Here is a 26,617-nt window from a genome sequence, read left to right as displayed (position 1 = left end):
TGATCAAAATTTTTTAGAACAGTACAATAATTTGTACTGTTTACCAGCCCCTTCTGATGAAGACCAACATTTCACTGGTCCTTTTCTTCATATTTTATATCTATCAGCTTTTAATAATTTCTAAACTTCAGTTGCTGAAACTCTATTTGGATAAAATTATTGCTCTTTAAACAAAATCATACATTGTCTCAATTTATCCCATTTTTTATTCTATTATTTTTATTCTATTAAGTTTTTCTTTTGAAGTGAGGTTTAGAATTGTTTTAATCATTTCTCATTTACATGCTGGATCTCCGTAGAAGAAATGACTGTCAGGTGCTGTAATTATATCTCCCATTTGCCTGTTCTTCGGTGTTTCACAAGTAGACTGGTAAAAGTGAAAGCTGTTGCCCATTGGATTTGGAGTCTTTGACAAGGTCCCACATGAAAGGCTGGACCAGAAGGTTGGACCCATGGGATTCAAGGCAAGTTGGCAAATTAGATCTAATGCGGCTGTAGTAAGAGACATAGAGTGAAGCAGAAGGTTGTTTTAGTGATTAGAAGCCCGTGACCATAATGCACCACAGTGATTATTGCTGGGACACTCAATGTTTGTCATATAGAATCCCAGGAGAACTAGTTAGGTAGATTCAAAATTAGCTTGGAGATGGAAAGCAGAGGGTGTTGTTTGAAAGTTGTTTCTCAGAATAGAGGGTGGTGAGTAGTGCTGTGCCACTGGGTTCAGTGTTGGCCCCTTATTATTCATGATTTATATAAATGATTTGATTATATCATGATTATATCATGATTATTCATGATTTATATAAATGATTTGGATCCACAGTAAGTTTGTGGATGATACAAAATTACAAGATGCTGATACAGAAGATTATTGCAGATTGCAGGGGGATCTTGATTGATTAGGGAAGTGGGACAAATCAGGTAAGCGTGAAATGATACATTTTGGAAAGTCAGTGTAGGTATGAATGGTAGGGCACCAGGAAATGTAAAAGAACAGAGAGATGTAGAAACACAAGTACATAGTTCTTTGAAACTGTAGACATGGTTTGGGGGTGGGGGATGTGAAAAGAGGGTTTTACACAAGGGTCCTTATCAGTCAGGGCACTGGGCATAGAAGTTGGGATATTACTGGATGTTGTGGTTGTACTAATCATTGGTGAGTCCAAACCTTGAGTACTGTGTATAGTTTTGGTTACCCCGGTATGGAAAAAATGGAAAGAGTGCAAGAAAGATTGAGGATGTCATCAGGACTAGATGGCCTGAGATATAGGGAGACTTTGGCTGGACTAGGTATTTATTCCTTGGAACATATTAAAAAAATTATGGATGACCTTATAGAAATACTTAAAATTATCAGAGGCATAGATAAGGTGGATGCAAAAGTCTTCTCCCCAGGGTAGGCAAGTCCAAAACTAGGAACCATAAATTTAGGATGAGAGGGGAAAGATTTGAAAGTAACCTGAAAGGCAACTTTTTCACACAAAAGATGGTGAGTATATGAAATGATCTTCCAGTAGAAGTGGTTGAGGTAAATGCAATAGTGTTAACTTAAGAAGCACTTGGATAGGTACATGGGGGAGGGCAACACTTCTACAGATATGGGCCAAATCCAGAAAATTAGGACTTGCTGGTTGGACACTGTGGTTGTCATGGACTCGTTGGGCCAAAGGGCCTGTGTCTGTTACTGTATTGCTCTGTCTGTGCTTGTATACATCAACGATTTGGATATGAATGTAGGAGGTATGAATAGTAACTTTGCAGATGGCATAGAAACTGGTGTGATGTTGTTTATGAGGAGGTTGCAAAACAATATTGTTTAGCTGTAAAACTGAACAAAACAGTGGCAGATGGATTTTAATCTTGATATGTGTAAATTAGGTCTCATAATAATGGTGCCGATGTCATGAGTAGTAGGTTCCTTATGAGAATTAAGGAAAAGAGACCTTGGTGAACCTGTCTATAGATTACTGAAGACAAGGGTGGATAAGATAGTGAAAAAGTCAAATGAGATGCTGGCCTTCATTAGTCGAAGTGTAGAATATAAGAGCATAGAGGTCATTGTTCAATGTCTTTTAACATTATTTGTACATAGCTGGAGTATTTCCTGCAGTTCTGGTTGTGACACTGCCAAAGGTATGTGATTGCACTAGAGAGGTTACAGAGGAAATGTTCCCTGGTATGGAATGTTTCAGATGCGAAGAGATGAGCTGAGGTGGTTTTCCTTGGGGCAGAAGGGACTGAGAGGGTATCTGTTCAGAAAGACAACATTATAAGGAACATAAGGAAGGTAGACAGTTAGAAATGTTTCACCATAGTGGAGATATCTCAAGGCAGACAACATGCATTTAAGGTGAGGAGTAAGGACAATTATCACCCAGAGGATGGTGGAGTCTGGAATACATTCCTGAGAAGGTAGTGGATCTGTATATTCTCCACATATTTTAAACATCAAGGAAAACACCTGAATTATCAAGGCCTAGAAGGCTTTGGACGAATGCTGGGAACTGGGCACAGTGGACCAAAGCCCTTGTTTATGACACTAACAGTTGCAGTGTAGACACAACCCTTAAGCGACTTGGATCAGCAGACTTCATTACCTCATTACCTGTAATGAATCATGGAGAAAGAGGCTGGGAGCATCGGTGGGTGTTCTGCCTATTACAGAATAGTAGAGCCTAATTTGTATTTTGTTAAGTAAACAAAAGGCTACATTTTAATTTATAGAGATGTGTGGGCTTGGGAGTTTTTGAGGTTTAAAACCAGTGAAGATCAAGAGGTCCATTCTGCTGAATTTTGCATTTAAATGCTCTCTGTAAGTCTACACGTGCCTGAATTCACTTGGGAGAAGGTGGTTATCAATTTCAGTATTATAATCACTCAATTATAGCAATAATAACACAAGTTTTTTCGATTTAATCTGTGTGTCCGCTGGTTTCCCAGGCTTCCTGAACCTGGGCAGCGAAAACACAGGGGCAATTGAGGAGGTTGAAAGCACGACAGAAATACATGCCAAAAATTACTGAAAGCTAGCAGCTGCTTTCTTGCCTGCTTCTGTTAAAGGCCTGTTTGCCATATTTGTGCTGATATTTCTTCTGACCACTGTGGAGATTTATATATCTGATCTATGCTTTTGAGTTCTGATCTATCAAATTACCTTGTGTGCTGCTTATGCAGTGTTACTTCAGGCTTCATTTGAGGACCAAGATTACCAGCAGAATTGGGAGCCTTGGCAGCAGAACCATCACCTGTAGGAATAGGAACATTTTCAGTAGTGCCACCACCCACCTGCAGAACCAGGGATGGCTCTGGTGGCAGCGGGAACACCACTAACAGGAGCAGGAACACTACAGGCAGGTCCAGCACCGGCTGGAGCAGTGTCATCGCCAGTAGAAACCTCAACAGCTGGAGCAACAACACCCACAGCAAGAGTGGTCCGACCTGGAGCGACACCACTAGGAGCAATTGCTGTACCAGCAGGATCACTATCAGCAAGAGCACCCACAGCTGGAGCTACGTCGCCAGAAATGGAAGCAGGTCCTGCAGCACCTCTACCTTCTGCGAGACTGCCAGCAGGACCATTCACGTGGCTCATCCCCAGCTGGACCAGCAGCACCAGGTACAGGTACCCTGAAAGCTGTACCACAGCTGGAGCCTGCTCCAACACTGAGAGAAGATGATCAACTGGACCAGCAGCATTAGTTGCAGTTGGCCCAACACTATATTAATGCACTGAACCTCCAAGCTCCAGAGAAGGGAAAGAATCAGGAGAGGCACATCTTGCAAGTGGTTGTACCTGACGCACAGGTTTCAAAGACAGAGGGTGGGCTTCCTCAGTGTCTCTACCTGACACAGAGTTCGGAGCTTTCTTGGTGTTGGTAAAGCTCAGGAATCTCACATTTCCATCTCAGCCAAGTGGACCTGGTAGGAGCTTTTATCACTGACATCATCGATAATAAGCAGCACCACCAAACTCAAGTGTTTTGCTTCAAGATCCTCAATTCTGTTGGAGGTGTAAAGATAACATTTATTAAGTTTGACATTAACCAACGTGTGAAGCAGGACAGGCAGAGCAGAGGAACAGTTGCAGTATTTCAGATCAGTGGCCTATCATCAGCGTGACCTTGCCCACTGTGTATTTCTGTCTTATTTCAGCACTTGCACTAATTTCCTTTCTGGATTATTGGGTTGTTTGAACTTTTTGAGAGCTGACCAAGAAGATTGACCAGGTTAGAGCAGTGGATGTTGTCTTCCTGGACTTTACAAAGGGATAACTTCACTCATCCCATCACTGAACTGTTCCCACAAACTCTGGACTCACACACATTTTAGATATTTATTGCTTATTTATTATTATCATTTCTTTTGTTTTCTCTCTTTTAGTATTTGCATAGTTTGGTGTCTTTTGCACATTGGTTGTTTGTCCATCCTGTTGTGTGGTTTTTCCTAGATTCTATTGTGTTTCTTATACTTGCAGTGAATGCTCACAGGAAAATGAATCTCAGAGTGGTATATGGTGATACTTATACACTTTGATGATAAAGTTACCTTGAACTTTGTCAGGGTCCTGCATTGTAGGCCTCTCTGGAAGACTAGGTCACTTGGGACCCAGAATGAGTGAGCCATTTAGATGCAAAACCAGGCTTGGTGGTATTTTGTTTTTTAGATTGGAGGCTTGTGACCAGTGGAGTGCTACAGAGATTAGATCCCATGTTTGTCATCTATATTAAGGATTGGGTGAGAGTGTAATTGGCCTCATGAGTAAGTTTGCAGATGACACCAAATTTGGAGGAAAAGTGGACAGTGAAGAATATTGTAGGACCACTGTGATAGTGGGTCAAAGAATACCCTGTCCAGTGCCGTGGTGAAGATCAAGAAGGTATGGTCAGTCGGTTGAGAGAGAGGGCTGCTTGGAGTTGAGGGACTGGACAATATTTAGGGATTCATCTTTGAATCTGAATGAATATGCCAGAAAACTGAATCAGATGCACATCAGCTCTGACGGGGTTTGCAGCCCATTACTTCCTACAAGGCGAAATTAACATCAAGAATGGCTGTGACGCTTGACCCCCAGATGACATGCTTGAAAGGGAGAATAAAACTACACCTTTGTGAATCCGTGCAGCATCAGTGATCTATGTCTCGGAGGCTGATGTCAGAATGTCTTTCAAGAAGGTGAACCCTTGCAAGGTGTCAGGGACTGATGGTGTATCTGGGACAGCACTGAAAACCTGTGCTAACCAACTGGTGGCAGTTTTCAAGGACACCTTCAGTCTCTGAGTGCTGCAGTCAGAGTTCCTATCTGTTTCAAAAGGGCAAGTACCCAAGAAGAGCAGGGTGAGTTGCCTCAATGTCTATCACCCATATGCAATGACATCTGCTGTGACGAGGTGCTTTGGGTAGCTGGTCATGGCCAGAATCAACTCCTACCTAAGCAAGGACCTGAACCCACTGAAATTTGCCTTTTGCCACAGTGCAATCTCACTGGCTCTCCATTTGACTTTGGATCACCTGAACAACAGCAATACTTATGACAGTCTGCTGTTTGCTGGTTACAACTCAATGTTCAACACCATCATACCCTCAATACTAATCAACAGCTCCAAAACTTGGGCCTCTGTACCTCCTACAACTGAATCCTTGACTTGCTCATCAGGAGACCACAGTCAGTGTGCATCCGAAATAATTTCTTCTCCTTTCTGAGAAACAACACTGGCACACCTCAAGAATCATGCCTAGTCCATTTCTCTGCTCTCTTCACCCATGACTGTGTGGTGAAGCATAGATTAAACACCATTTGTAAATTTGCCGATGACACAACTATTGTTGGCAGAATTTCAGATGGTGACGAGGAGGTTGTCTGGAGTGAGATGGATCAGCTGGTTGAGAGATGTGCAACTTTGCACTCATCATCGGAAAGGTCAAGGATTTGATTGTGAACTTCAGGAAGGAGAAATCAAGGCAACACACACCAGTCCTTATCGAGGGATCAGCAGTGGAAAAGGTGAGCAGCTTTAAGATCCTGGGTGTCAGCACCTCTGAAGATGTATCCTGGGTCCAACATATTGATACTATTACAAAGAAGGCAGGACAGCATCTATATTTCCTCATGAGTTTGCGGAGACTTAGTAAGACACCTAAGATTCTTGCAAATTTATACAGATGTACTGTAGAGGGCATTCTAACTGGTGGCATTACTGTTTGGTATGGAACGGCCCTTGCACAGAATCGGAAAAAGCTGCAGAAAGTTGTGAATTCAGCCAATTCCATCATGGGCACTAGCCTCCCCAGCATCGAGGACATCTTCAAAAGGCGATGACTCAAAGGTGGCATCCATCATTAAGGACCCCCATCACCCAGACCATGCCCTCTTCTCATTCCTATCATCAAGGAGGATGCACAGGAGACTGAAGACACACACTCAACACTTTAGCAACAACTTCTTCCCCTCTGCCATCAGATTTCTGAATGGACAATGAACCCAAGAATACCACCTCAATATTTTTTTGCTCTCTTTATTCACTACTTATTTATTCTTTAAAACATAATTCTGATTTAAATTTATAGTTTTTTATTATTCTGTATTGCAATGCCCTTCTGCTGCAAAACAACATATTTCACAACATATGCCAGTGCTATTGAAACTGATTCTAATTTTGAGAATGGCAGATGGAATTTAAGGCAGATAGGTGTGAAGTGATGTATTTTAGAAACAAGGCCAGGAAATGCATGGTTAATGACCTGATCCAGGGAAATGTTCTGCAACAGAAAGCCTTTGGGGTACAACTACGTGGTTACCTGAAATTAGCAACACAGATATACTGGGTGGTGAAGATGTATGGCATGCTTGACTTCATTGGTCAGGGCATTGAGTAGAAGAGTTGGGACATCACGTTATACAGTAATTGTACATACATTAGTTAGTCAGCCACCTGGTCACCATACTACAAGAAAGATGTGACTAAGCAAGAGAAAGTACAGAAAAGATTCACAAAGATCTTGTCTGGATTGGAGTGGAAGAGTTATTAAGCATGAAAACAGGCCCTCCATGCTCACTCTGTTGCCCAACGAGCTCTTCCCATCTGCTTCTGTTTGGCCAATAATCCTCTAAACCTCTCCTATCCATGTTCTTATCTAGGTGGCTTTTAAATGTTGCTAATGTGTCTGTCTGCACCTCAATTTTTGCAGCTTATTCCAAATATGCACCATCCTTTCTATGAAGATGCTGGCTCTGATATCTGTATCTTAAATATATAGCTCTTGATTTAAGTGTCTCTTCCCCCCCCCCCCAACCAGGGAAACAGACCATGTGCTTTCACCCCATCTATACTGCTCATCATCTTACATACCTTTATCATGTCACCCCTCAATTTCCTACGTTCTGCGGAGATGGGGGTTAAGTCCTAGTCCATACAACCTCTCTTTGTATTCAGGCCTCCAAATCCAGGCAATATCTTGATATATCTTTTGCTGCACTCTTTCTAGTTTAATAATATCTTTCCTATAACAGGTGATCAAAACTCCAAAACTGTACACAATAGTCCAACATCTTATATAAATACAACATAACCTCCCAACTCCTACACTCAATGCCCTGGCTGATGAAGGCCAGTGTTTCAAATGTTGTCTTCACCATCCTGTGATGCTGCTGTCAGGGATCTATGTTTTGGCACTTCTAGGTTGTTCTGTTCCATAATTCTCCCCAGGATCCGACCATACAGTGTATAAATCCTCCCAAAATGCAGTACCTCACATTTACCCAGATCAGGGGTTCCCAACCTTTTGTATGCCATGGACCAATATCTAGACTCACAGCCACTTACCAGTCCTCAGCCCACATTATTTAGCTGATCGAGATCCCCCATAACCTTCTACACCATCTATGAGACTATTTTAGTATCATCTGCAGACTTACAAACCATCCCTTGTACACTCACGTCCAAATTATTTGTAGAAGTTACAAGCAAGGGAAGCCCCAGCACCCCTGTGACACATCACTGGGCACAGGCTCCATTGTGAGAAATAGCCCTCACCCAGCACCTACCATGGAGTCAATCCAGCAACTGGAGGACTTGAGTTATAAAGAGACATTGAATAGGCTGGGTCCATTTTCTCTGGAGTGAAGGAAGCTGAACTGACAAGATAGAGGTATGTAAAATTATGAGAGGTACAAATACCGTTTTCTATATTGATGGGGGGGGGGGCAGTGGCCTAGAACTAAAGGACATGGGTTTAAGGTGAGGGGGAGGAAGTTTAAAGAGTCTAAGGGATAAATTCTTCACGCAGAGTAGTTGGTAACTGGAATGAGTTGCCAGATGAGGTGGTGAGGGCAGGAACCGTAACAATGTTGAAAGGGTACCTGGACAGCTGCTGGGATGAACAACATGTAGTGGGATATGGGATTAGTTGCAGGCATCTTGGATTTGTACCTACAGGCAGTGTGGTCAGCATAGACATGGTGGGCCGAGGGGTCTGTTACTGTACTGCACAACTCTGATTCAGTGCTGCTTTGACTCTGCCAGCAAGAGATCAGTTAATGCATTAAGGGGAAGATGTGTGTCAGGTCGAAGGGTGAATAACTGTGGGGCGGATAGTGCAATAATGGGATAGAATATGCTTGAGAAGACAGTGGGAGGAAGAGACATGGTTTTTACATCAGAACCTGAATGAGCAGGATTTCTTAATACCTTGGTCGCCATAAGTCTATCATGCTCTCAGAGCAATCTGATAAATCCCATTAGCGAGGGGTGGCACAGTGGTGCAGCTAGAGGAGCTGAGGCCCCTGAGAGCCAAACACAGGGTTCAGTCCTGACCTGTGTGATGTCTGCACACTCCTCTTTGGTTCCCTCCCGGTGCTCCAGTTTCCCCCCACATCCCAAGTCGTTGTGATTTGGTATGCTAGCTGGGCACTTTGAATTGCCATCGGACCATAGGTGTTTGTTGGTCTTTTTTTTATTGAGTTATTTTGGGTTCCTTGTTTTGTGGCTGCCTGTATGGAGACAACTCCCACGGTTGTATAATGTGTACATACTTTGATAACAAACATTTGAAATTTGAACTTTGAGAGGTCGAGCCTGTGGTTGGAGTTGATAAATCATGGCTGGAGTTGCTGTAGGAATAGTGCAAATGGTCGGTGAGGACTTGTGCACTGAAGAGCCATTTTATGTGCTGTATCTCTCTGACTGTAAATCTCCTTCCTCCATGTATTTCCTCTTTTATTTTTACAATTTCACTCCAATTCTTCAACTATCAGTATACACGAACATTAATTTCCAACAAGCAGTTACCACAAGCACTTACATCAGATGTGTGTGAAAACCAAAAGCAATCCAGAAAATCTCCACACAGTTTTAATCCACTTATTCTCAGGGTGAACATGCAAAACTCTTACACAAAGCACCGGAAATTATGATCAAGTCTGTTCAACCACTGTATTAACGTGCCTTTAGTACCAAATCTCATTAAGTACCCCAAGCAACATATCATTTAATTAATGGGATCCTGCCTCCTGCTGGCAGGGAGAGGAACCTCCCTGCAGACCAATATAACTACCAGTATCTTTTTCAGTGAAGTATCATTTAAACAAAAGGCAACCTTTCACCATCTGGATTCCATTCTTCATTTCCTTCTGTTGTATTTAACCATAAATACATCAAATTTCATATTTGAATCTTTTTAAATTGTGACTTTGAAATTGTGTTATCAACGTGTCTGCAAATTAATTGATCACAATGCACAGAAGTAATTTTATTTTACTTACTTATTCATACTTGTTTACTTATTTTGTCAACAACTCTGGCAATTGTTGGCCATTGCTCATTCCCTAACGACACAGTTAGGGATCTATCACATTGATGGTATATTTCCGTCGATGAAGGACATTTTTGACCAAATGGGTTTTATCACATTTTGGTTTTTCCATGGTAACCAGTTTTGCTACCAGTTTTTTTTAAATTTCAAGATTTATTTGATTGATTAAATTTAAGTTATCTAGCTGCCATGGTAGAATTCAAACTTGTGTCTCTAGGTTGATGGTTTCTAGTTCAGTAACTTAACCACTAAACTGTCGTACATCAGAAGGTGGATGCTGGAGTAAAAAGAAACATGTGTTTGACATTCTCCATGAACTCCTAGACCCGAGCATTCCTCCTGCAACAGGAAATCATAATCTAGCCTTCATTTGCTTGTTGAGGATTCATTTGGCAGTTCTGACTGTATCGAGTACTGTGGTGGGTATAAGGTTAAATGGGAACATTAAGTTGAATCTTAAATATTCAGTCCAAAAAAAATTGCTAAGTACAGCAATTAAAGTTCAAGAAATCTTTAATGGCCATCGTATTGTGTTTTTCAGGATTCCGTGTCATGGCACTTGATGACCAAATGACTCTGCTCCGGTACTCTTGGATGTGTTTAATGACGTTTAGCCTTAGTTGGAGATCGTACAAACACACCAATGGCACAATGCTTTACTTCGCACCAGATTTGGTGTTCAATGAGTAAGTGTATTTCATATTAATTTTTTGATGGCTTGTTTGTAGATCTTTACCCATACCAATAATTGTATTAGGCAAAGTAAGAAAAATCAGATTAATGCATGGCATAAAACCCAGAGTCAGGCTAAGTAAAGTATCACTGCCGTATGTCATGAAACCTGTTGCTGTGAGATGGCAATACATTGCAATACATAATAATAAAATAAACTATAAGTTGCAGTAAGAAATACATTAAAAATTAAATTAAATAAGCAGTGCAAAAAGAAAAGCACGAAGAAAGTGAGTTACTGCTCCTTGTCCATTCACACACATCGGTAGAAATTTGCGAGTCTTTGGTGACATACCAGGTCTCCGCAAATTCTTAATGAAATATAGCCACTGTTGTATGTTCTTTGTAATTGCGTCAATATGTTGGAACTTGAAGCTGTTCACCCTTTCCACTGCTGGTCCCTCGTTGAAGATTGCTGTATGTTCTGCCAACTCCCCCTTCCTAAGGTCTACAATCAATTCCTTGATCTTGCTGACGTTCAATGCAAGGTTGCACACCACTCAACAAGCTGATCTATCTTACTCCAGCATGGCTCCTTGTCACCATCTGAAATTTTGCCAACAGTGGTTGTGTCATTGGCAAATTTATACATGGCATTTGAGCTGATGCTCGAACAGCTGATAATTTGGTTTATAGCACTTATCATCCAATACTTGGCTGCTATGTGAATGCATTGAAAACACATTTTTTGATGTATGCTGGTGTACAGTAATTATTTGCTGTGGTTGATTTTTATTATATAATGTCCTGAGTGAACTTCAACAACGTGCAACTTGTATTGATGCTTTTAAATGACAATTACATGGAATCTCTTTCCACAGCAAAAATAAATCCATCTGTGATTGTCAACATCTTGATGTGGAGATTTTTAGAGAGTAACTTGACATCTTGTGGAAAGAAGTAATAAGGATCAGATAGAGCTCTGACAGAACCAATCATGCTAAACTCATAAGAAAACTGATTACCGAAAACAGACAGATGAGATTAAAGATGTTCATATTTATCACAAAGGTTGACATCAGTGTTTAGAAAGCTTAAATTAGTCAGCAGGTATCTTAAAGCTAAGCTTGTGAAAATGACAAACAGCATGAGTATGAAATTAGTCTGGAGAGTGCATCATTGTGTAATGCCAATAAGTGCACCATAGGAGGTTAAGAGTTTGTAGAAGGCATTATTGAATATCATTAGACATCAGTCAGAATTCTTGGCACTCTGTAACATCTATCTGTGTGCTTTAAGTGGAAGCATTCTCTTAACAACATAATGGATCCTGCCTTTGAACCAGTATGACATACCCTGTAAAATCTACCAGTTGGAAACTAAATTAGATATTGTAGAAAAAAATGGATGTGTAATTCAGCAGCACCTGTGTAACCTAGTCCAGGATGCACCGATGAACTGTTGTAGAACATGGCACAAAACAGCACGGGGGGGGGGGGGGGGCTTCAGATCATGATGCTGTGCCAAATGAATTCACCTAGTAACTGAATGCCTAACTAAATTAATCCCTTCTGTCTACACAATGTCCATGTTCCTCCATTCCCTGCAAATTCATGTGCCTGCCTATCTAAGAACGTGTTTAATGCCTCCTCCACCACCCCTGACAGAACTCACACAAGAGTTCCAGTTACCCACCACTCACTGTGTTTTTTAAAAAAAACACGCACACACTTGCCCCTCACATCTCCTTTGAACTTACCCTTCTCAGATTAAATACATGCCTTCTAAAATTAGACAATTCTACCTTGGGAAAAAGATACCAGCTATCTGATAATCTTATAAACCTCTATCAGGCCTCCAGTCGACCTCCAGCATTCCAGAGAAAACAATCCACATTTGTATAACCCCTCCTTACAGCAAATCCAGCATCCTGGTAAACCTCTTCTGCACCCTCTCTAAAGCCTTCAAATCTTCCCTATAATGGGACAGCCAGATTTAAGTGCAATTCTCCACATACAGCCTCACCAGTGGTTTATAAAGCTGAGATATCACATGCTGAATCTTTAACTCACTGCTTTGTCTTATAAAGGTAAGTATGGCGTATGTCTTCTTCACCACCCTATTGACTTGTGCAACCACTTTCAGGAAGCTATGGGTTTGGACTCCAAGATCCTTCTATACATCAACACTGTTAAGGGTTTTGCCAATAAGAGTGTATTGTCCCTTTGGATATGATCCCAAAGTGCAATATCTCACATTTGGCCAGGTTAAACTACATTGGCATTTCTCCGCACATATCTGCAACTGATCTATATATTTGGCAATCTTCTGCACTATCCAGAACACCACTAATCATTTTATCATCTACAAACTTTCTAACATAACTATCTATATTTTCATTTATACACAGTATTTCACAGAGAGCAGAAATCCCAGTACAGGTCGCTGCAGAACACCAATAGTCCAGCACGTCCAGATAGTGTAAGTTCCATCAATAGTGACCGTCTAGCTTTCTGTGGGCAAGCCCATTCTGGACCCAAATGTTCAATTCACCATAGGTCCCATGTATCTTAATCTTCTGGATGAGGTTCCTATGAGAGTCCTGGTCAAACTCCTTATAAAATTGATGCAGATGTAGATTATATCCACATCTCTGCCTTCATCAATTAATTACCTTTGTCACCTCTTTGAAAAACGCAAACCAGCTTTGCCATTCATAAAAATAGGGCGTATCATATGCCTCAAGTGTATTTTCATGTCCAATCTACATTTCCTCTGTTTCTCCTAAAGTGCAACATCATATTGATAGCAGCCAAACTATACTTAAGGATTAAACAACCACAGCCCCATTACAATAAATAATTTCAAAGCTTTACAACCCTCTGCAGAACGTAATTTCTTTTCATCTCAGCTCTGAATAGCTGACACTGTATTCCTGGAACATATCATCTAGTTGTAGGCTCTCCTGCCAGTGGAAACTATCTCTTAGCACCTGGAGTCATAGAGTCATACAGCACAAAAGCAGGCCCCTTTGGCCTGACTAATCCATACCAATCAAAATGCTATTTTTCTGCATTTATGCTAATCCTCTTTCCTGCATTTGGCCATATCCCTGTCTTCCCCGTCTATCCGTGAACCTGTCCAAATGCATTTTGAAAGATTGTACTCACTTTTACCACCTCCTCTGAAAGTTTGTTCTGTTTCATTCCACCCTCTGCAGATCTTTTTTAAAATATTTCCTCTCTCAAATTAAAACAACATCCCTTAGTTTTGGAATTCTCTACCCCGGAAAAAGAACTGTTGCTATCTAGACACTCTATGCCCTCTTAATTTTATCAGTCTCTATAAGGTTACCACTTAGTCTCCTGTGTTGTGGTGAGAGCAATCCCTAATTCCCTCTTACTTCAAAAGATTTAAGAAAAGATCTGAAATTTTATTTATTTCTGTTGGCCATTGCTATTTTATGACCCCCTTTTTTGCTCTCCTAATTGCTTTCCTAAGATCTCTCCTATATAAACCTCAAAGAATTCACTTGATAACTTTTTTTTAACTTCACAAATGCTTTCCTTTTCTTGATCAAACTCAATTTCTTTTGTTGACCAAAAGCTTTTTACCCTTACAGGACCATGCTGAACTCATGAAATGTTGCTCCTCAGTGCATCCCAGTTATTGGATGTTGCTTTTCCCACTTGCAGCTTCTCCCAAACTATGTTTATCAGGTCCTGTTTTAGCTCGCATCAACAAGACCTTGCTGCCAGGAAAACTCAAGCTGTGGTGTTTCCAGTTCGGCATACTCCCAAAACTCACATGGCCTTTAACAGTGTATGAAATCCCCATCAACAAGGTGGAAAAGCTCGAAAGAGTGATCAGCACACATGTAAAACAGTGGCTTGGACTGGACTGTACGGGATCGGCAAATTGGAATTGCCAATTACAAGTCTTGTGGAAGAATTCAAATGCACCAAAGCAATTTGTCCTTTGTCATTTCTAAATTCTAGCCAAATAACTTTATTTGCTGATTCCTGCAGGATATCCTGCCTGAATACTGCTGTAGTGCTCTCCCTGGTCTGCAGATCACAATTATAGAATCTCCTCCCTTTTAGATACTCAGAAAGTATAGTACCCAGCAGTATGGAGTTGCCATTCCTGACTTGCCCTCAGACACATTTCCACGATTGCCACAATATTATAATCCCATGCACTGATGCGTGCTTTCAGCTCATCTCTCTTTTCAGCAACCTGCCTTGCATTAAAATAAATACAGTAAATCCTACAAGCCATCTTATGCTCTGGCCACTGTGCCCACTAATCGTGCCAGCTCCCTTTACTACATATGCTTCTCTCTTCTGCTATGCTATCATTCTGAGTCCGATCTCCCTCCCTATTACCCCCATCCCACCACATGTCACTATTTTAAGCCAACTCAAGTAGCACTGGCAAATCTCCAAACCTCCCTGTCAGGATATCAGTCCCCTTTAAGTTTCTGTGCAACCTGTGCTTTTAGTACAGGTCGTCTCTGCCACAAAGGAGATCCAATTATCTAGATATCTGTGGCATTCGCACCGGCTCCTTAGCCATGCATTTAGCTGTTCTATACTTTAACCCGCCAATTATTTTTAGAATCTTCATATCTCAATATGATCACCTCAGTGTTCAAAACCAGTGATTATAAGCCAGTCCTTCTTAAACTCTTCTCATACCACAACCCTTCCATCCCAGGAGACAGTCCAGTGAAATCATACCATTCTGACTCCAAGACAAGTATTAGCAAAGTTGCACATGGAAATCCAAATGAAACTCATTTATTTTTGTAAGCAAACATCCATCCAATAATGGCAATCTACCATTTCCCTTTCTAATTGCTTGTTAAATGTATTGTATATGTTTACGTTCTTTTTCAAATGGACCAGAATGCAACGACCCCTTCCTTTTTATTCATACTTCACTCAGTAATAATACATGGTGTTTTCCTATTTCTTGCACCAAAGTCATAGTCATAGAAACAGTCCATTTGGCTCATCTAGTCCTTGCCAAACCATTTAAACTGCTTACTCCCACCGACCTGCACTGGGACAATAGCCCTCCATACCCCTGCCGTCCATGTACCTATCCAAAGTGTGTAGCTTCATCTCATACCTCATTGGTCATCCTCATGCCTTCTTGCTTAATATGTCCTATCCTTTAGCCACATTTAATCATCAATTACTCTTAGATATGTTGTATATAAAATATTTTCAAACCTTATACTATTTCTTTTATATATTTTTGAATAGTAACCATCATTTCATCTTACTCTTTCATCAGTGTTTGAAATTTTGTTCTGAAATATTTTTGATTTTTGTCAGGCATTGCAAAGGGCACCAACTTTACCTCAGTGGCTGCAGAGACCATTGATTTGTTCAGTATGATGTCGTGGATCTACTCTTGTTCTCCATTCATTATGCCTCTTTCTCTTTGCCATGACCTTCTGTTGGAGCACCCTTTTTGCCTCTTGGCTGGGTTTATTGATGTTGAGTAGCTATTTAATTGTTTGGACCGGGCCTTGATCACATTTTGAAGTTTCTAGGGATTACACCCATCTTAATCTAATTTTATCAGATAATCTATATGTAGAATCGACAGAAGCTTAGCACTTACAAGAATCAAAATTCTGCTTTTTCATATATACACTTAACTAAAAAATAATGCATTAATTGTAGTTCTAACTTGTGCACAGAAATATGTTGTAGTCACATACCCAGCAGTGCTGATTCTTTTAAATCAAAAATGCAGTTATTCTTATCTGCTCACACAATCAACCCAAAGCAAGTAAGTAGAGGGGGAAATTGGACAAAAACAAAGAACATTTGAAATGAAGGTGAAAGGACAAAGAGAGAGAGAGAAAATAGGAAGTGTATTAAGATTGCCCAGCATAATCCTCAAAATGGTCTCACCTGAGAATGATGAAAGGTTTCAGATAGATAGTCTAGGATAGTTACCCCAAATGTTGTTTTCCTGGTCCGATGCTTCTGATTTACCTGATCACAAGAATCACTTTTGCCCTATCCCCATCAACTCAACAGAGCTGGACACTGAGGAATATAGTCGGCCCTCTGTATCCACGGGTTCTGCATCCACAGATTCAACCAACCGTGGATCGAAAATATTCGAAAAATAAAATTCCAGGAAGTTCCTAAAAGCAAAACTTGAATTTGCCGCGCGCCGAGCACTACGCTGAATCCACGCGAGTGATGTGATGTGTAGGCATACCCTGCTGTAGCCTCCTGCCATTTCACAGATCCTCAGTCTCTCTCCAGCACTCATTGTTTGAACATTGTTCACCTCGCATCTCGTCCGTTCGCTACTTGTGTTGAGTGCGCCCTTTGTTTCTGTGATAAAATGGCTTCCTAAAAGCAATTAGGTTGTCAAAACAATTCCTATAAGGCTAAGAGGGAGAGTAAAGTGCCATCTCTCACCGTGAAAGTAGAAATATTAGATCTTTGAGAAAATGGCATGTCGCATTCCAAAGTGGGCCTTAAGGTTGGTAAGAACGAATCGAGCACTCGCACAATAAAGCAGAAAGAAGCTGAAGTGCGTGCAAGTGTTAATGCTGCCCCTAAAATGACAAAAATGGTCTCTCTGGTTCATGATAAAGTGCTTGCAAAGACTGAGAAAGCATTAAGTGTATGGCTAGAGGACACATCACAGAAGCATATCGCTGTTGATGGCAAAATTATACTTGAAAAAGCACTTAGCCTCTATGAGCACTACTGTGAGGGGATTGAGGAGAGCAAGAGGAAGGAGTTTAAGGCTAGTGAGGAATGGCTGGCTGGCTATGTAAAGCACTACAGCCTCAAGAACGTAAAGATCATGGGAGAATCAGGATCGACTGGTGTCGAGGCAGCATCAGCATTCTCAGAGGAGCAAGTGTTAAAGGATATGATACTTGAATACGAGCCGTTGATGGAACGAAACCTCTGTGTCACCTGAGGGATAACAACATGCCGACAACCACTGCAGGATTTGTTTGATGATGCAAAGAAAAAGAAGAGACAGCTTCCTATAATCAATGTTTCTAACTAACATCTGCAATTGTGAAGCCTTGATCTTCAATGCCTGAAGATCTTCAGCCTTCAACCTCCACAGATCCTGACTTTAGTATCATTGAGCCTCCTCCAAAGTGTCCTTATTCCCTAAACAAGACAGTGTGACAACTATTTACTTTATTGTCACCAAACAATTGATACTAGAGCATATAATCATCACAGCGATATTTGATTCTGCGCTTTGCACTCCCTGAGGTACAAATCGAATTAAGTATAATAAAAATTTAAATTATAAATCAAAATTAGAAAATAGAAAGGGGAAAGTAAGGTAGTGCAAGTCAGGTCCGGATATTTGGAAGGTACGGCCCAGATCCGGGTCAGGATCTGTTTAGCAGTCTTATCACAGTTGGAAGGAAGCATCTACATTGTATTAGGTATTATAAGTAATCTAGAAATGATTTAAAGTATACGGGAGGATGTGCATCGGTCATATGCAAATACTATGCCGTTTTATATAAGGGACCTGAGCATCTGCAGATTTTGGTGTCCGCATGGGTCCTAGAACCAATCTCCCATGGATATCGAGGGAAGACTGCATGTGACAATCTCAGTAGTTCTGATCTCTCTGAAATCTGATTTCTTCATGAGTTAGTGTATTTCATTGAATGAAAAATTAACTCAAATGAGGTGACAACTAAAATCTGACTCAAATATGCTCTTTCCTGATCTAATTTGGTTATCAAAAATAGTACAACCATGGCTGACAAGGGAAGTCAAAACTAATGTAAAAACAAAAAAAAAGGGCATACAACAAAGCAAAAATTAGTGGGAAGATAGAGGATTGGGAAGCTTTTAAAAACCAATAGAGAGCAACTAAACAAATCATTGGGAGGGAATATATGAAATACAAAAGTAAACTAGCAAACAGTATCAAAGTGGATAGTAAAAACTTTTCCAAGTATGTAAAAAAAAGTAAGAGTGATGAGAGTGGATGTAGGACCACTAGAAAGTGAGGCGAGAAAAATAACGGGGGACAAGGTGTTGGCAGATGAACTAAATGAGCATTTTGCATCAGTCTTCACCGTTGAAGATACTAGCTGTGTGCCAGATGTTGAAAAAGAGTGAGTGGAAGGTGTGAGGGAAGAGAAGTGAGTGCAGTTACTGTTACAAGAGAGAAGCTGCTCAAAAAGCTGTAAGACCTAAAGGTACATAGGTCAACCGGACCAGATGTGCTTCACCCTGGGATTCTGAAAGAGTTAGTGATAGAGATTATGGAGGCATTTATAATTAACAATTAAAAATCATTGGACTGTTGCATGGTGCCAGAGGGAATTGCAAAAGCTGCTGTACTCTTTAAGAAAGGAGGAAGGCAGCAGAAAGGAAATGATAGACCAGTCAGTGATTGGGAAGACGTTGAGCTCAGTTGTTAAGGATGAGGTTATGGACTACTTAGTGACACAGGACAAGATAGGACAAAGTCAGCAAGGTTTCCTTAAGGGGAAGTCTTGCTTGATGAACCTGTTGGAATTTTTTGAAGAGATTACAACTAGGATAGATAAAGGAGATGCAGTGGATGTTGTATATTTTGACTTTCAGAAGGCCTTTAACAAGGTGCCACACATGAGGCTGCTTACGAAGCTAAGAGCCAGTAGTATTACAGGTTATAACATGGTTAGAGCATTGGCTGATTGGTAGAAGGCAATGAGTAGGAATAAAAAGATCCTTTTCTGGTTGGCTGCCAGTGACTAGTGGTCTTCCACCGGGGTTGGTGTTGGGACTGTTTTTTATGATTTAGATGATGGAATAGATGGTTTTGTTGCCAAGTTTGCAGATGATACAAAGATTGGTGGACGTGCAGGTAATGTTAAGGAAACGGGTAGGCCGCAGAAGGACATAGGCAGACTAGGAGAATGGGCAAGGAAGTGGTAAATGAAATACAATGTTGGAAAATGCGTGGTCATGCACTTTGGTAGCAGAAATAAATGTGCAAACTATTTTCTAATGGGGAGAAAATCCAAAAATCTGAGAAGCAAAGGGACTTGGGAGTTCTTGTACAGAATATCCTGAAGGTTAACTTGCAGGTTGATTCAGTGGTGAGGAAGGCAAACGCAATGTTAGCATTCATTTTGAGAGGTCTAAAGTACAAGAGCATGGATGTGATGCTGAGGCTTTATAAGACATTGGTGAGGCCTCACCTTGAGTATTGTGAACAGTTTTGGGGTCTTCATCTAAGAAAAGATGTGCTGGCATTGGAGAAGGTTCAGAGGAGGTTCACAAGGATGATTCCGAAAATGAAAGGGTTATCATACGAGAAACGTTTAATAGCTCTGGGTCTGTAGTTGCTGGAATTTAGAAGGATTAGGGTGATATAGGACATAGAACATAGAATAGTACAGCACATTACAGGCCCGTCGGCCCACAATGTTGTGCTGACCCTCAAACCCTGCCTCCCATATAACCCCCCACCTTAAATTCCTGCATATACCTGTCTAGTAGTCTCTTAAACTTCACTAGTGTATCTGCCTCCATCACTGATTCAGGCTGTGCATTCCATGTACCAACCACTCTCTGAGTAAAAAACCTTCCTCTAATATCCCCCTTGAACTTCCCTCCCTTTACCTTAAAGCCATGTCCTCTTGTACTGAGCAGTGGTGCCCTGGGGAAGAGGCGCTGGCTACCCACTCTATCTATTCCTCTTAATATCTTGTATACCTCTATCATGTCTCCTCTCATCCTCCTTCTCTCCAAAGAGTAAAGCCCTAGCTCCCTTAATCTCTGATCATAATGCATACTCTCTAAACCAGGCAGCATCCTGGTAAACACGAGGAAATCTGCAGATGCTGGAAATTCAAACAACACACACAAAATGCTGGTGGAACGCAGCAGGTCAGGCAGCATCTACAGGGAGAAGCGCTGTCGACGTTTCAGGCCGAGACCCTTCGTCCTGACCATTTTGTGTGTGTTGCTTGAGCATCCTGGTAAATCTTCTCTGTACCCTTTCCAATGCTTCCACATCCTTCCTATAGTGAGGCAACCAGAACTGGACACAGTACTCCAAGTGTGGCCTCACCAGAGTTTTATACAGCTGCATTATTACATCGCGTCTCTTAAACTCTATCCCTCAACTTATGACAGCTAACACCCTATAAGCTTTCTTAACTACCCTATCTATCTGTGAGGCAACTTTCAGGGGTCTGTGGACATGTATCCCCAGATCCCTCTGCTCCTCCACACTAACAAGTATCCTGCCATTTACTTTGTACTCTGCCTTGGAGTTTGTCCTTCCAAAGTGTACCACCTCACACTTCTCCATGTTGAACTCCAGCTGCCACTTCTCAGCCCACTTCTGCATCCTATCAACGGCTCCCTGCAATCTTCGACAATCCTCTACACTATCTACAACTCCACCAACCTTTGTGTCATCTGCAAACTTGCCAACCCACCCTTCTACTCCCACATCCAAGTCGTTAATAAAAATCACGACACAAATCTCATTGAAACCATTCAAATGTTGAAAGGCCTAGACAGAGTAGATATGGAAAGGATGTTTCCCATGGTGGGGGAGTCTAGGACAAGAGGGCACAGCCTCAGGATAGAGAGGCGTCCATTTAAAACAGAGATGTGGAGAAATTTCTTTCGCCAGAGTGAGGTGAATTTGTGGAATTTATTACCAAAGGCATCTATGGAGGCCAGGACGTTGGGTGTATTTATGGCAGAGATTGATAGGTTCTTGATTGGACACAGCATTAAAGGTTACAGGGAGAAGGCTGGGGAGTGGAGCTGAGGAGGGGAGAAAAGGATCAGCTATGATTGAATGGCAAGCAGACTCAGTGGGCCAAATGGTGTAATTCTGCTCCTATGTCTTATGCTCTTGTGATCTAATGTTGATCCTGAAGTGTGGATGATGTATTACCCACTTCATACAGAGTGGGATAAAAGAGACAAGGCCCAATCTCAGCCCTCACCCATGGAAATCTGGCAAATTGTTAGCAGCATTGAGTACACTAAACCTAAAATCTAAGAGGTCCTAAAGTGTAGAATTAATAACTGATTGCGCTGGCAAGAAATTGATCATCATCTCTGAAGGTGAGGGTATGAACATGGTTAACTTTTCACTTTGTTAGAAAGTCCACATCTACAAAACTTAATGATGCACAAGACCGAAGGCAAGTTTTAATTAAGTCTTGTGTCAATTAATGCAATGGCAGGTAGATCCGCCAAGCATCGGTATGTCAAATGCCTAGAACTCCTGGAACAAAAATCATGGCCTTTGTGCAAATCTCTCGAAGTCTTGAATTTTCAATTACTTTTCATTCCTCCTTGACAGAGTGCACAAAAATCCAGTTTAACTAGGTAGTCCAATATCTAGGCAAGCATTATATTGACAAAGTGAGAAGGAAACTTAATATGTTTCTACTTGGGCCCTAATTTGATTTGCAAAAGAATAACTGTGGGAAATTTTACTCATTGCACTGTTTCCTCTGAGGATAATAAACGTCTGAGTGTTTGTCTTCCTTAAAAACCCAGAACAGCTGTAACAGTTAGTGATGTGTATTATTTAATAATGAATTTATAAGCAAGACCTGACCTCTTGTGCAGTTTAAGCAATTTTAACATTTTTCTTTAGGGAGGATTCAGCTTAGAGTTCATCTTGTATAAAGCAATTTCGAGAAGTTATTCTTATTCTCGGCTTTATTTTGCTGGAAGACTCACTGTTCACAGCCTCCATGATGTCATAAATACTTAATTTATAGCACTTTCTTTTAATTTTCAGATTTAGAAAGGTGTAATGGTTAATCTGTAATGAATTGTAAAATACTGTCTATATTAAATTCAAAGCATTCTTTAGGATAATTCTATTGTTATACCTTTATTTCCTTCCACATCCTTTACAATCCCCAGAGAGATGGGCTCAACCATCTGCCAATCATAACCAGTAACTGGATAATGGGGAGCACATGAAATAAATTGGAAGAACTCTTACTGATTCAACAATGATGCGATAGACAGATGTATATTTCTGAAGAAGCTGTCATGTTCACATGCTCACTTGCAACATTTTAGTTCTCTTCTGCAGAGGAGAAGAAAGCGAAGGAGCAGTTAATACAGAATAGTAGCCTCACTGTTTTTTTCCCCTTCTGTTTGTATATATCTGTGAAATCCTAAACACTGAAACAAAAAAGATCCATACATTTCCCATGCAGTAAACAAACCCCCATTAGTAAAAAAAAATCAGAGATTAGCAATCAGGATCTGTTGATTTTTATTGAATGGGGTACTGAATATAAAAGTAAAGATGTCTTACGACAATCCTAGTAAGGCCACACATGGGATATTGTGTATAGGCCCATCCTCCAGTGAAGTAGAATATACTAGCAATAGAGGAAGTACCGTGAAGGTTCACCAAATGAGTTCCTGGGATTGTGAGAGAGGTTAAGTAAACACACTTTTGAGTATTAGAGTTCAGTAGAATGAGAGGTGATCTCACTGGCTTTTTAAGGCTAAATGTTTGTCTCTAAGTGGGGGTACAGACTCAAAATATAAACTCAAAACTTAGGACTGAGAAAAGAAGAAATTTCTTCATCCAGATGGTTGTGAATCTTTGGAATTCTCTAATTCCAAGATCAGTGGAGGCTTATTTGCTGTACAAAATCATGACAGAACTGGTTTATCTTTTATGTTACTTTCCTAACCCCATTGCCCTTGAATCCCCTTTTGTCATGAAGGGAGTTTTGTGGAGCAGACAAGAGGAACTGATTGACGTTCTGCTATTGCAGCAATTTTTTATCTTATTTCAGATACATCAAAAAAAACTATGTATTTGTTTCCTACAAAATAATCCAGCGATTCTCCATACTGTAATATGAATTTCCTTGCATTTCTCATTTACATTCTCATATAACTCTTTTACACTTTAAAAAAAGTGAAGATAATCCCACTGAAGCCAAAAACAAAGGTCTGAAGGAATTTAATGGCAAAGCAGAAGGGTTTCTAACAATATTGAATAACATATTCAAAATGTTGTGTTTTCTCAGTACTGCTGATATTAATAAAACACAGGTTTTATCCAAAATATTCTCACTTGGAAGTGTTAAGATTCTATCACAAATCTATAAAAGGAGGTCTTTCTGCTATTGGCTAAACTTAGAAGGAATGACTTGCTCATTTGAATTACCTCTGCAGTTCCAGAACCTAATCAAGATTTTTGCTTGAATGATAGTCCAAGGTTATAAAGGACATAATATCAATTTAACAGAGCATTTGTAAATGTTGCCATGGTGATGGCAGAACTGCTCAGATCAAAAGCTTTTGAAGCACTCCATGTAGGCTAGAATAAATGGATTTTTCCTGTCTGGCCCGTTAAAGAAACCTTGACCAATCTATTAACTTCTAGTCCCGAGGTCACCCTCTCTCAGCCTCTCTTACCTTCTCTGAATATCTTCCTTTCCTCCAGACTCCGTATCTCTCTAGCCATCCAGCTTCATGGCTTCTCAAACCCCTGCCGCCACAGCTGGGTATCCATCTTCATCCTTAAGAACCCATTCTCCCTCTGTTTCTAATTTTATAAATCTGCAAGACTGTGATCTGCTAGCCTCTGTGACCCCTCACAATTCAGTTCTGGTGACCTTCAATTCTCCATTCTCAATAGTTTCTCAGTCTTTAGCCTTGATGACTCACTCTCAATGCCTGAAATCCCTACATGGTGCTGTCCCAGTTCAGTGCTCCTCTCATGATTCACAAGAGCATTGCCAAGGAATCCCAGGTGGGAATGATTTCCTCCCCTCCAGCCCAGCAACTAGCCAATAAACCCACTAAAACCCCTTCCCCCCAGCAACTAGCCAATAAACCCTCCAACATCCCTTTCCCCCAGTAACTAGCCAATAAACCCACCAACACCCCTTCCCCCCAGTAACTAGCCAATAAACCCACCAACACCCCTTCCCCCCAGTAACTAGCCAATAAACCCTCCAACATCCCTTCCCCCCCAGTAACTAGCCAATAAACCCACCAAAACCCCTTCCCCCAGCAACTAGCCAATAAACCCACCAACACCCCTTCCCCCCAGTAACTAGCCAATAAACCCTCCAACATCCCTTTCCCCCAGTAACTAGCCAATAAACCCACCAACACCCCTTCCCCCAGTAACTAGCCAATAAACCCACCAACACCCCTTCCCCCCAGTAACTAGCCAATAAACCCTCCAACATCCCTTCCCCCCCAGTAACTAGCCAATAAACCCACCAATACTCCTTCCCCCCAGCAACTGGCCAGTAAACTTAGATAAGAGGATGATGAAATTCTACCTTATAGTGCCCCTGTCTTGCTAGGTTGCATGGGAATGTTTTATTTTCATTGAGAAAAAAATATGTTCAAGGATGCTTGTACAGAATTTTTGTGTAAATATAGTGCACAAAATGCATCTTTATATCTTCCCAGCAAAGTGCTGTGAACATCTACCTCAACCCAAAATTTCGACTCTTTATTCCTTTCCGTAGATGCTGCCTCACCTACCAAGTTTCTCCAGCATTTTGTATGTGTTACCTGCAGAATCTCTTGTGTTTATCGCTGTAGTTTGGGGACAGATTCAGACTGGGTGGTTGCTGAAGCCAGTATGGGAACCTTTCTTGGAAGAACTTGAGAAAGAGAGAGATTCCATATCCCTTAATTCCTCTGATGTGCATAAAATTATATACCACTGCTTCAGAAGCATTAAGAGGGGCTCCACACCCCATGAAGGAAGTGAACTTCAAACATTTATCCTCATTGTCATCCTAAATGACCTATCCCGTACTTGAAACTGACTCCTAGTTCCAGAATCCCTAACCGAGGAAAACATTCTCCCCCACATAGCCTAGGTGCTTTGTATGTAAACTGAGATGTGTGTGCAGAATTTGGGCTTGTTGTAATGTCTGTGTTTATGTTGGTGGCCCATTCTGTCATGTATCCAATCATGTGTTACACCCCATTGGACATAACTGCATGTGTTTATTTGTCTCCATATGTCAGTATGCCAGGTGCACCTGAAAGCAAAACCAATACTTGCCAGGATACAATGGCTCTGTTCCCTAAATAGGGATGGAACTGCCAGTTGCTGGTACGTCTACACCATTCAGGCCATTAAACCAATTGTCAGTCTAAACAGGAAAACGTATGCTTGGATCCCGCACTAAGTGTAAGTTTTGTTGCATTCAGCACTGGTATCAAATCAAGACCCCTTCAGAAAATCACATAGGTCAAAGAGTTTTTGGAATCGGCATCAGGATAGTGTTTACACATTAATGAAGTGCTAAAATGGGAGCTGTGTACTTCCCAATAAGACCACATTCAATTAAATGCAATTTCCACATTTTGTTGCATAGCTGCAAGTCAGCCATTAAAGACACAATGTCTATGACAGCTAGACACTAGCAACACACTGTCTTGAAAATGAGAGATGCTGCAGGACAATAAAAGAAAGAGTCTTCTTGATTTTCAGGAAGGGACTTGACAGTCTAGATGTATGAAATAAAGGCCCAGACAGTGGCATTGTGTGCAGGGTTCCAGAGCACCATGTGTGCCACCATTACCCAGATTCCAGTTAGAGGGAGCAACAGTTGTCTCTTGAAGTGAGAATTCTTGCATCACAGATCAATAACAAAGGAAATTAGTCCTCGCAAGTATGCCATGGTGAGCTCTTGTACATATACACGCAAACACACACAGTTCATCACACACACTATTACTCCATCCACATTTCCTTTGATTTAATCAATAGTAGATTACCTTGTCTGCTAAGACTGGGGTTTTGGGTGCACCAGAGAATGCTGAGAGAAGACAGCTTGGTTTGGGAGTACTAATGGGATTTAAGAGTTCTCCACAGAATGGTCATCTAGTCACTGCATAGGTGTAGGGGATCCTCTGTGTATCTCTGAGTGGTAAGGAAGGAGATGAAGGGGCATATATTATGCCTCCTGTGGCTGCAGGAGAATGTGCTAGGGGTTAGAAAGGGGTAAGTGGGGAAGAGTAAGTGGACCAGAGAGATACATTGAAAGTGATCACTGCATAAGCAGGAAGTGGGGAGAGAGAAGATGTGACTGATGGTGGGATCATGTTGGAGCTGCCAATTAAGGAAT

The 26,617-nt window shown here is 41.1% G+C and overlaps 1 protein-coding gene across 3 annotated transcripts in view; it reads left to right on the top strand.

The window, feature by feature from the left end:
* Nucleotides 1-26,617, top strand: part of nr3c2 (nuclear receptor subfamily 3, group C, member 2) — a 482,067-nt gene that overhangs the window by 391,523 nt on the left and 63,927 nt on the right. For all 3 annotated transcript variants that reach the window (XM_059965018.1, XM_059965017.1, XM_059965019.1), the window contains one exon: nucleotides 10,349-10,493. In XM_059965018.1, the coding sequence (XP_059821001.1) occupies nucleotides 10,349-10,493 (145 nt within the window). The remainder of the gene's footprint in view (nucleotides 1-10,348; nucleotides 10,494-26,617) is intronic.

The sequence above is a fragment of the Hypanus sabinus genome, chromosome 3 (genome assembly GCF_030144855.1).
Source record: "Hypanus sabinus isolate sHypSab1 chromosome 3, sHypSab1.hap1, whole genome shotgun sequence".
Lineage (NCBI taxonomy): Eukaryota > Metazoa > Chordata > Chondrichthyes > Myliobatiformes > Dasyatidae > Hypanus > Hypanus sabinus.
Note: the sequence above shows the minus strand (reverse complement) of the source record. Positions and strands in the feature narration are given on the sequence as shown.